Here is an 11,809-nt window from a genome sequence, read left to right as displayed (position 1 = left end):
ATAATGTAGGCATATGTAACAACACCGTTATCCTAAGCTTCTATCATTCACTCAAGCCAGCAAGACATCTTTGTATCCAGTTAAAAACAGAACATTTCGTTTACCTTGAATACAGAATATCTTTTTACAAGTATTCCAAAATCATGGTCATCCTGGTCGAACAAAGGCTCGCTCCTAACTGGTGTTTACCTCCCAGCGTTCTGCTGACGTCCTATCTCCCTGTTTGCCTCTCTCTATTCATACACCGAGATACACCTTTATCGAATTGCTGTTTAGGTGGCAAAACCCTAATTTGTGCAACGATTCGATGGAAAATCGAAATAGTCGGTAAGTGGTGTATGAATTTTGGGGCTTGCTTTCAGTATTTGTTTGGTGGTTTGTGCATATCGTGTAATTCGTGTAGGTACAGGAATTGTGTGCAATTTGTTTGCATTTACAGAGTTATCATATCGTAGGATTTATATCTAAATGCTCAAGTAGATAACGCTTTCTGTTTTTCAGGCAATGAAGCTAAAAAAAACTTTTTTACAAAAAAATTAAACCGACTTCCAAAAACACTAAAAAGCAAAAAAAAAAAAAAAAACAGTTTTAGGTGCATCGGCCTAGAAGTCGGTGTCTAATGGGTCTAATGGATGTTACTAAGTTAATTTTGCTACCGCCTTCTAGGCCGATGCACCTAACATTGTTTTTTTTTTTGCTTTTTAGTGTTTTTGGAAGTCGGTTTAATTTTTTTGTAAAAAGTTTTTATTTCCAGCTTTTCAGTGATACGAATAGTTCTCAATATCCATATAAGTGGAAAGTTCTCATCAATACAAAGAATATAAGCCCAAATACGAGGTATTTTACATATTCAGTTGTCAAGTTCCCTCGACCTTCTCTGGTCTCCATCATCAGGTCAGCTCCAAACTTTCACTGTTGAATAGTGCTTTCAGGCATACACTTGAGTGTCAAGTTTTTACCCTATGTATGTCTACAACTTTCGAAGGTTGCCCTCGATTTCTGAGGGTTTCCATCATCAGATCCTGACCTGATGACTATGGGACTAACTGGCCGCTATTCCGCGTCGAACAAAAAAGAATCACGTAAATCGGTCTATAAACCTCGGAGTAATCGATGTACATACATAGAAAAAAAAAAACATACCGGTCGAATTGAGAACCTCCTCCTTTTTGGGAAGTCGGTTAAAAACTGACTCGAATTAAATTAAAATTTGGTAAATAGATAGTCTGGAGCCTGACTATTTCTCCGGGTGCGCGAAGTAGCGCTCTCGGGTCGCGGATGGAACCGCTTAGAACAGCTTGTAATGCATATTTGTGAATATACTTTTTAATATATTATACTTTTTAATGTGAATGGTACTTTTTCATAGAAGCAGTCATAGAGTAATTAAAAATAATGGTATTAAAAAAAATTGCAGTCCGATGTCAATGTCAATAGTGTAAATATTTTTAAAATATTTACAAAATGCCAAAAAGTGTTACAGAAGACTATACGAGGTCTAGTGAGAAACCTAGGAGTACCAGCAGAAGTACTACAGGGTTGCAGGTAGACCACACAATCTTATAATTTTTGAAGTATATTTTTTCTATAGATCAACATTGCTGCTCAACATCATACAGTAGGTCTATGCTATGTATGTTAACCCACGGCTGTAAGACCTCATACATAGAGCCAATTTTCTACGTCATACAGAAGGTCTATGCTATGTATGTTAACCCACGGCTGTAAGACCTCATACATAGAGCCAATTTTCTACGATATTTGAAAAAGTGATCAAAGGACTTAGGTCGTAAAATAGGGGTAGATATAGGTATATTAGGTATGTGTATATATGCAGCTTACAATAATATTTGTATGGTAGCTCAAGGAGGCTGTTCTAAAAAAAAAATATGAGGTCATAAAAACACACAAAAAGCCAGGTTTCTTCAATCCAAAAAGAAAATATGACGAAAAAGTCAGCTCAAAGTCTAACAAAGCACAATACGCAGTTCCTATTCCTTTAAAAATGCAGTCGAAGCCAAAGAATGCTGAATATGTGCATCTGGCTGCATGAAATCCTCGCTACAATGCACCTTGCATTCGTACGACGCTTTGCAAACCACACACATTTTCATGCACACCGCTTTTCATGTCTACGTCACAAGTTTCCTTTGCCATATGCTAAGGCTGAACCTTGAATTTGGACCATGGACAACAAAATGACTAGCGGAGATGTTACGCAAATCTTCTGAGGAAGTAGCGCGCCAAAATGAGGATGTCCTTGGGATGAGGAAAGTTACTAGCGTCGCTCTTACTCGTCTACTATCGAAACCACCCATTATTTTCAAAATAAAATCACCAATTAATCAAGACCAATCTTTGACGGATGCCTTACGTTGATAATACGTCCATGACCTACAAGAAGGCGCTTGACCTACCTACCTTATGGTATCTCCGCTCTTCTTTCCTTTCTCCGTGGTCACAACTCTGTTCCTTTACTGCACGCTTTGGTTAAACCTCAGGGTTGAACCTTGAATTAGGACGAAAACAATGGAGTAAAGTCAAAGAAATTATGTGTACGGTTGAGGAAAAAAGGCATTTGTCAAAGAAATTGTGTGTTCGGTGTTGTAAGGCGATGTATGTTTCGTTTGTGATAGGCGAAAAGACTTTTGGTATAATAATAGTGCTTCTTATTAATTAATTACTGCACTGTATGTACCTCTACCTTCTACGTAGTTGCCTAAATGGGTATAATTTTGAAACACTATACCAGCGCAAAGCAAATCTCTTTTTGTTTTGTATAGATAGTTCAACTCAGATTTGCGCGCGGCCCTATGTGTGCGTCGGCTTGTAAATATACAACTTTCATTTGTATGACAGTGACGTCGTCCGAGCATGACGTGTTCTTATCGCTTTTGTTATGGGTACAGTCGTTTACGAAAATGTCTAGTTCTTCACGGAGAAAACGTTTAAGGAGTCAGGTAGCGTTTCAAAAAATGAAACAACATTCAAAGCTTTTTATTATTACATTTTACAGTTTTTCATTATTTTCTCATACGTTTTTTCAAATTGACATTGACAGTATCTAAGAAATAAATGAGGTGAAATATCTAAGATGAATTAAATACTCCTTACATATTTTCTAGCTCGGGGTACGCGGACAATAAATAAAAGTGTGGACTAAGAATGTAAAAAAACGTATAATCTAGTATAATAATGTAAACAAAATGTGTGCGGAATTTTTAAAAATTATATTGCTTCGCATAATGTCGACCAAAATAAGACGGAAATAATGAAACTCATAAATGAACGTTTAAGTCAAATTGATGAAGGGATGTGGTATAATACTTGTCGACATGTACAAAAGAAAAAAGAAGAATACTATAGACATTTTGACATGGAGTCAGAATTTATAATTCACCTTGGAGAGTAGCGAATCCGAAAATTCATCATTTGATTTTTCAAGTAGCGATTCAGAATCATTATAAATATATAAACATTAAATTACGTAATAACTGTTTTTCTTTAAACAGCCGTATACAACCCTTAAATAACTGTATTTGTACCCGACTGTACCTCTTGTCACGCACACAAAGTCACTGTATATGTACAAGGGTTACCCACACATAAGGCCGCGCGCAAGACTGAGTTGAACTTACTTTACCTACTTACATAGTTGGGCATCATCATCTTCCTGTCCTTATCCTAATTTTCACGTTCTTTTCTGTGTGTTCGTTAAGTTCTCTTCTGTAGTCATTAAGCATGTCAAATAAAAAGAAAGAAAAAAAATTTACTTATTAACGAAAACATACAACAGAAAGAATGCGAACAAGTCCCAACAACTAACAGAAAGACAACAACAGCAACAAAATCATTATACCTAATCATCATAAGCCCAAAGATTAAACTATCTTCCTCCTTCTCCCAGGTACCCCTACACTTTGCCATCCACAAGCCAGGATGCCACTTCGAGAGCTGCTGTGGAGTCTGCAACCTCTTCCCAGGAGTTCTTCTGATAGCTTTCGCACAAGTCCTGATCGGATCCGTCTTGCTTACCCTAATACTGACTCATGGAGGCTACTATGATGAGATGCATAAAACGCCTGCCTCGCAATGTAAGTTGAGGATTAGTATATTGCTCATTATATCGCGTTGGTTAAAGGTTTTGTACTAAATTATTTTTTGGTGTCCGTGCGCCAGAAGTATAGATAAAAATATTAGTACGGATGTCAGCAGGTCAGCCTACCCTAATTGTCAAATTGTACCAAGCAAACATTAACCTTCCACTATTGTGATAAGGTTAAAAACCAAATGAAGATATTAGACAGGTTGAGGTAGATTGATGTGCTATGTGTCCATTTCTCGTGACACAACTTTCCCCCCAATCAAATCAAACATTTGGTGCCCCCAGCATACGTAGCAGTAGGTACCTATATCTGTTTTCTTCAGTAAAAAGTTCTAATGACTATAAGATATGGCTATCGTGAAATCACTAGAAAGCCATCTTCGAAACAGCAAACTTGACGAGAGTTGATGTTTCTACACCAACTTTGACAATAATCTGGGGGCACGGCAGTGCCCGAGCCAAGTTTCGAGCAAAGCGGGCACGGCCGTATCTTTATATCCCCAGCTTTTAATGTACTGCACTTGTATTATTTTCCCGCAGTCATCAGTACAGCAACTGGCATCGTTCTGAGCGGCATCACCGGCGCAGGAATTCTCCTCATCGTGGTCGCCTTGACGGAGAACTGCAGGGCTATGCTGGTATAAAAACTTTTTTCCTATGGAATTGTTTTAAATAATGCTTTGTGGAAAGTCCTACCAGGAATAGGAGTACTGGAACAAAAAGGGCTATGCTGGATGGGCATCAGTAAAAGATTGACAATTATTCCCATACTCTTTAGAAGAGTTTTGACGAGTTACGCCGAGAAGTGCTAAACCGATTTGGAAAATTCTTTCACTGTTAGGAAGCTGAACTATCCTCGGGTGCCATAGACTACATTTTATCTTAGTACGTAAAGAGGTACGTTGAAGTCGTGGTGGCCTAGTGGGTAAAAGACCAACCTCTCAAGTATGAGGACGCGGGTTCGATCCCAGGTCAGGCAAGTACCAATGCAACTTTTCTAAGTTTGTATGTACTTCTAAGTATATCTTAGATACCAATGACTGTGTTTCGGATGGCACGTTAAACTGTAGGTCCCGGTTGTCATTGAACATCCTTGACAGTCGTTACGGGTAGTCAGAAGCCAGTAAGTCTGACACCAGTCTAACCAAGGGGTATCGGGTTGCCTGGGTAACTGGGTTGAGGAGGTCAGATAGGCAGTCGCTTCTTGTAAAGCACTGGTACTCAGCTGAATTCGGTTAGACTGGAAGCCGACCTCAACATAGTTGGGAAAAGGCTCGGAGGATGACGTAAAGAGGTACGTGGGCTTGGATGGAATAGCTGGTACCTAACTCATATATATTTTTATACTTTAACTAGCTTCTGGCAGCGGTTTCACCCGCATCCCGTGGGAACCCCTGCACGAACCCGGATAAAAAGTAGCCTATAGCCTTCCTCGATAAATGGGCTATCTAACACCGAAAGAATTGTTCAAATCGGACCAGTAGTTTCTGAGATTAGCGCCTTCAAACAAACAAACAAACTCTTCTTCAGCTTTATAATATTAGTATAAATTTATATTTGTCTGTTTTGTACTTAGGTATACCTCCTCGTCGCAACTCTAGTCTGGCTGGGTCTGGTGTCTTTGGCTGTCACCAAGATTGGACGAGCTTGTGTCAGGTTTAAAGATGGTAAGAAGTTTAACTCTTGGTCCAGTGAGCTCTTAAAATTATTGGAATCATCATTTGTAATGTTAATAGAAGTGCTCAAAATCATAAACCAAAAAGCATATATATGAAACTGAGGAAGCAAGAGACTTTTAATTACTTAGCTGATATCTCTCATAAGCGCAATAGTTCATACATTTAGATAGTTATGTAAGTAGTCATAGTAGCCAACAGTAGAGCGGTAAAGTTATTTAAAGCTAACTGTATTATTAAATACGAAATACTAACACTTCTAATCGGCCTTCGGTTTATTCATAAACAACTTACGTATCTTTGTCTATAACCAACACAAATAAAATCAAATCAATATTTATTCGTTCTCCGCTCATTGTAAAGCCTCTTGTAAAGTTAGGAGCGCAAAATATTGGAAACAATTTCATAAATTGTGGTCGTAAAGAGCCCTGTAATATTTACCTAAGATCATATAACCAACAGGATTCGCCATCGGCAAAAATCTCTATGCGTGAAACTGCCCATTTTAACGTAAGGTGATGAAAGCAGTGATAGCTCACCTAGGCATTTTCATTCACGTCATTTCGCACGCACACTAAAAAAGTGACAAACACAACAAAATTTAATTTAATGTACTTATAACCGAGATGACCCAATAGCGCCCTTCTTCTTCCAAGTAATAATATATAGACAGTGGTGAAGTGTGGGCGTTTCTTTCGTTTGTCTCATGTAATTCTGAGGTTCGAAGAGTGCTGATTTTCAGCTTACTTTGAATAAACGCTTTTTGATTTTGATCTTGTCAGAGCAATCTAGCGTCTCCAGCTTGTTAAATGGTTTCAGATATTTTCTCATAAACTTCGTTTAGATACCTACCATTGAAAAGCTCTCAACTTTAGTCAGTTTCAAGAGAATTAGTTTTCCTAGAAACGCTTGCTATCAATGACCATTTCATAGGAAAGCAAAATAAATGTCCACCGGGAGATTGTTCAAGAGTTATGAATTAAGAGAGTATAACTTAGTTCTTAGAAGTAGATATTCAATGTACTTCTTTAAGAAACATAAAGAAACAAACTTGGATGAAGTGGCATTTCAGTAATACGTGGAATTAAGTATTAGATATTATAGCTGTATTAGATTTAGCATGGGCGTCGTGGGAACAATGTACTTCCCAAATTAAGATGTGCCTTTGTCGTTAAATAATACCTATAGGTATCTAACACTTAATTTTTTTTCAAACCCATGCAAAAATGCTTTCGTTTCCTTCTTGGAAAACTGCAATTCTTCTCAAAAGAAATCCTATTAATATTTTAATAAAAAGTAAGAAAAGTTTGTATATGCATCGATGAATAAATGTATGTATAGTTTTTTTTTTCATCTTTCACCCAAAACCGCTAAATGGATTCTAATGAAACTTGGCAGTAATGTAAGCTTACACATCAGAATAAAATATAGGCTTTTTACCCGGTACCAGGAAGTAGTCAGAAAGCTGGTGAAACCGCTGTCGGAAACTAGTATTCAATAAAAATTCAGCTACTGACGCGTATGTCTACATACAAAGGGCACCTCTGAAGTTCATTTCTTTATAAAAGTCTCCACATTACAGAATCGTTTGCCTTCCGCCAACATTCTCTTTACATTGCGTCCGCCATTTACATAAATTGACTATGTCTCAGTATTGGGCCGTATTGGTTTCCGATACGGAGGAAGGAAGATGAGCGGAGATGTCATGACGCAGGTAGGTCAGACGCCGGTAGGTCAGATGCCTTCTTCTACGTCAAATATCTAGGTACGGTGGGCGTGATCAAAATAATCAGTTACGAGTGAACTAACGAGGCAACCAAAAATTATTTTGGATTGCCATATAGTCACCTTTATAACTCTGGCCACACGGTCATCTAAAAGAGTTTTGGTAAAAATTATTTCGTTTTTGGTGAAAATATTTAGTTTTTGGTAATAAAAATGGTCAAAAAAATGGGCGGGTTCAAAAAATTGGGCGTAGCCAGTCCTTTCTTGTCCCCCGAACACTCACACTTAGGCTACGCTACTTTCTTAGGAGATTTTCCGTTATGACATATCCGGTCGTGGTTTGTTTCTCCATGATTTCCGATATGTAATCGGGTATGGAACAAACGGGGTTTCAGACCTAATGTAAATGTTGCTCGTACAAAACAGACGCACTGATAAGAATTGCGGCTATATGTACGTCTGAAGAGGCCTTTTCTTGTACGTTCAGTTGTGTCTCAAGTTGGAAAATATATACTACTCAGATCCAGAAATATTTAGAAGTCGTGATCACCAACCTCTCAAGTATGAGGGCGCGGGTTCGATCCCAGGTCAGGCAAGTACCAATGCAACTTTTCTAAGTTTGTATGTACTTTCTAAGTATATCTTAGACACCAATGACTGTGTTTCGGATGGCACGTTAAACTGGAGGTCCCGGCTGTCATTGAACATCCTTGACAGTCGTTACGGGTAGTCGGAAGCCAGTAAGACTGACGCCAGTCTAACCAAGGGATATCGGGTTGCCCGGTTAACTGGGTTGAGAAGGTCAGATAGGCAGTCGATTTTTAAGAAGTTTAAGAAGTTGTATTTCCCTATTTAAGATGAATAAAGCTGTGTATTTATTTTATCTTGATATAAAAAATATTCGTGAACACTTAAATCTACATTTTGCTGTATGATTATTTTTCTCGGGGATACAGGATTTTGGAAATCAGTTAAGAAAATGACCAAAATATGTTTAAAATAAATATTTTCTGAGGTTTCTCTCAAAATAAAATATTTCTTTAAACATGCATTGCTACAATATGATAGTAATTTTATCCGAATTTGATTTTATATGCTTGCTCCATTTTAATTTATTTATTTGGAGTGATCCATATCAATGTTAATCCAACCCTATGATATGGGAACGATAAAATATTCATGAATGTGACGAATTAGGATAACCTTTTTTTATTTTTCGATAAAAAATGATTTTTGTATCTACAAACACATACAAAATAAATCTTTTGAAGCGTATTTTAATTCGTAAATTATATTGAGTACCATGTAACCTTTTCTATATTAATTTTTATGATTTGCTCAGATGTGTAGTCAGACATGTACATAACTGATGATGGTAATTTGGTGTACCCTAGTAGGTATCTTAAAACACATGTAGTGTGTACAATTTATACAACATACAATTCTGTCCTGGCCCGCGAGGTTTAAAAGCGTGATGATAATTCGTATTACATTGTTAATAATGTTGTTTTTATTTCAGCTCCTAAAATAAAAGACGAGCAACACAGACTGGCTAACTTGGCGTGTGTTAGTGGTCTGCTCACATTCCTTGGCGCAGGTTAGTTTCCAATTTTTTTTAATTATTGGACACTAGAATTAGTTTTTTGAAATCGATAAGTATATGAGAAAGAATAGCTAAATTAATTTTATTTTATGAATTGGTTATTAATGACATTTTTTTACGTGCAATTTTTTTGTGTAAAAGTAACAACTTCAAAACACCTGAGCAAAAATGTAAAAACTATAGAGAAGGAACGGCAGCTTTTATCCAAAAAACCACAGCCAAATTGGTTCGTCCATTTTAAAAGAGCAACGGTGCCACATATACATAATATATGTATATCTCTTTTTGCAAAGGAGTTTCAAATAAATCGTAGTCTTTTATTAGGGATGTAATGATCTTAAAATTGGGACATTACATCCATATATTTCTCACCTTCAACTAATTAGTATCAACACAATTTATTTTGTCCCTGGATGAAATAACGAGATTTAATTCAATCAATTCATTTTATAGAATGGCAACACTGTTCGTCCGTTTTAATTTCCGGGTAAATTGCATTCGGCTTCATTTCGTAATATTGTTTTAACTACAGAATTAATGGACTATGTTTTTTTACCATTTTTACTTGGATCAAAATATACTGACAAGATAAAATAATAATTAACTTTCTGATGAATGTACTGAGGATTACATTTCTCAAGATGTCGGTGAATTTTACTGTGGCAAGTATTTTGCTACCGACCTCTAGAGATAAGTCCTCAGAATTTTATTTGTAAGTTTTGTAACACAGATAGATACTAGACTAGTCCTCTATTTACAAAGTGTTGACGAACTATGGAACTTTTAGACAATTTTAACTTCAAGTTAAGGATTGTTACAATTTTAAAGAAATTCATATTCGATACATTTTTGACTAAGTAATTTTACAGCAATTTGGAGCATTCAGGCTATATTTAATTAAACGTCTTGAAATTTCCTGAAAATTGATTCACCAGCCTCATAAACGTTGCAAATGAACTGACGAACTTATTTATAATTAAGTAAAGATGGATGAATTAATAACATCCAATTATGCGGGCACTGTCGGAACATTATTCAGGCAGCAATCATGAAAGTAGCTGGGGCGCACTGTACTAATTACCTATAATAAATGTACCGCCCCACTCGGCTGATTACTTGAATATTATGGTAATACAATTAAAGGGTGATGTCACGAATTCCATAAAATGATGAAAGAGTTGAAATAAAATCTTTACTGAGTAATCTTTATTCACCTTTTAAAAAGTATTACATTTAATTATTTTTACAATTAAAATTCAAAACTATTCTAGTAAAAAAGCTACATATCCTACCTAATCTAAATATTTACAAAAAATAAGGAAAAATAAAAACTATGTATCAAAAAACTCATCCGCATCGCTGTCAGCGGGGATCGTGCCCAAAAGGCTGGCTGCGTTGCCACGCTGAATGGCAATGCATATTCTTTGACCCTGCTAAACGCTTGTCTGTTTCTCGAAAGAGTCTGTGGGCACTTGGGCCCCATGGTCTCAAGGTTTCAACCCCAAATGGCTCAAATCTTTACTTGTATTTTTGCATTTACGCAGATTTTTTGGGGTTTGATACGAAGCTACACCTACATACGTAGCTTAAAATAGTTCTTACAAACGGTATGACAGTCGCTTATCTCACTATGCTCTTACTATTGTTTCTGTTAGATCACTTTTTTGAGTGTGTTCAATGTGCGCGGTTTTCATAGTCTTTGTAAGACTTTGTAAGATAATAGTTTGGGTACAGAATTTTTTATCTGATTGCTGTAAAAGGCTAACACGTATTTACTACAAAAATGCAAAAGGTCTAACGAAAAGCACCATAGTAGCATTTCACACTAGCAGATATTGTCGTCCGCAATAGGTAGGCCTACATTCCATGCTTCAGAAATCTATCGCATGGTTCCAGTCGTTCCTCGCACCGTTATACTTGACAATTTTTAGTTGCCCGTCGGTACACATACCCGTAAAATGCGTCGAAAACCCGCGGAAAATCCGCTGGTTTGTAAGGGCCCTAACTATAAATGTATGCTTGTTTCAGTTGTATACTTCTTCTCCATCGTGGTAGTATTCAGCTTCTACCATTTCCGATACGTCCGACGAGCCATTCTTCTCCACGAAAACGAGTGCGAGTGACTTCGGCTTTCGTCCTTCGGCATTCGGCCTTCGGCTTTCGGCGGGCTTGACGAAGATTTCTAAATTAATTATAGTAAATGGGAATTTTATTCTGCAGTTTTATTTTTTATGATCTTTTTTATTATTTTGGCCAAATGGGGTGAAGCGCTCTTAATGGCGAATGAAACATTACGTAAATGGGTTTTGATTTCGGTTTATTGCGAAAATATTTTAATGGCATTTTCCATTAAAAGATGCGTACCCTAGTTACGTATTTTTGGACAGGAAAATAGGAGGAAAATTAAGCTCTATTTTCGTACTACTTTACCTTAGTTTTTTTCTCAGTGTAGCCCACTTCCAGGCCGTGAGAAAACTAAATAATTCTTTTGATTCTTTTTTAACTTTCGTGGAAAGCCTTGCGGGGAACGTCGAATAGTTTTGTAAGTAGGATTTCGAGAAATTGGCAACGTTTTCGACGAAACAACTTCGGAGTAAATAAGGGCTTTATAGAGACATTCAATTTAGTATTGTATACTTAAATTACTTTATCTGGAAATTGAAGTACTTCAACTTTGCGGTAAAAATGTCGCAGTAAAAG

The 11,809-nt window shown here is 36.8% G+C and overlaps 1 protein-coding gene across 1 annotated transcript; it reads left to right on the top strand.

Moving 5' to 3' along the window:
• The first annotated feature begins 1,464 nt into the window (after window positions 1–1,464).
• LOC124639841 lies at window positions 1,465–11,321 on the top strand. Its single transcript, XM_047177342.1, has 6 exons — window positions 1,465–1,545; window positions 3,908–4,094; window positions 4,646–4,743; window positions 5,682–5,772; window positions 9,026–9,103; window positions 11,138–11,321. Exons 1-6 carry the CDS (start codon window positions 1,465–1,467, stop codon window positions 11,230–11,232), a joined length of 630 nt encoding a protein of 209 aa, XP_047033298.1. The 3' UTR covers window positions 11,233–11,321.
• Window positions 11,322–11,809: the final 488 nt, after the last annotated feature.

The sequence above is a fragment of the Helicoverpa zea genome, chromosome 19 (genome assembly GCF_022581195.2).
Source record: "Helicoverpa zea isolate HzStark_Cry1AcR chromosome 19, ilHelZeax1.1, whole genome shotgun sequence".
Classification (NCBI taxonomy): domain Eukaryota; kingdom Metazoa; phylum Arthropoda; class Insecta; order Lepidoptera; family Noctuidae; genus Helicoverpa; species Helicoverpa zea.
Note: the sequence above shows the minus strand (reverse complement) of the source record. Positions and strands in the feature narration are given on the sequence as shown.

Excerpts from the sequence above, each read along its gene's own strand:
- LOC124639841 (XM_047177342.1), top strand. The coding sequence starts at position 1,465 with ATGCCAAAAAGTGTTACAGAAGACTATACGAGGTCTAGTGAGAAACCT. Across the intron at positions 1,546-3,907 it reads GAAGTACTACAGGGTTGCAG|GTACCCCTACACTTTGCCAT; the intron begins GTAGACCACACA and ends TCCTTCTCCCAG. Across the intron at positions 4,095-4,645 it reads TAAAACGCCTGCCTCGCAAT|TCATCAGTACAGCAACTGGC; the intron begins GTAAGTTGAGGA and ends ATTTTCCCGCAG.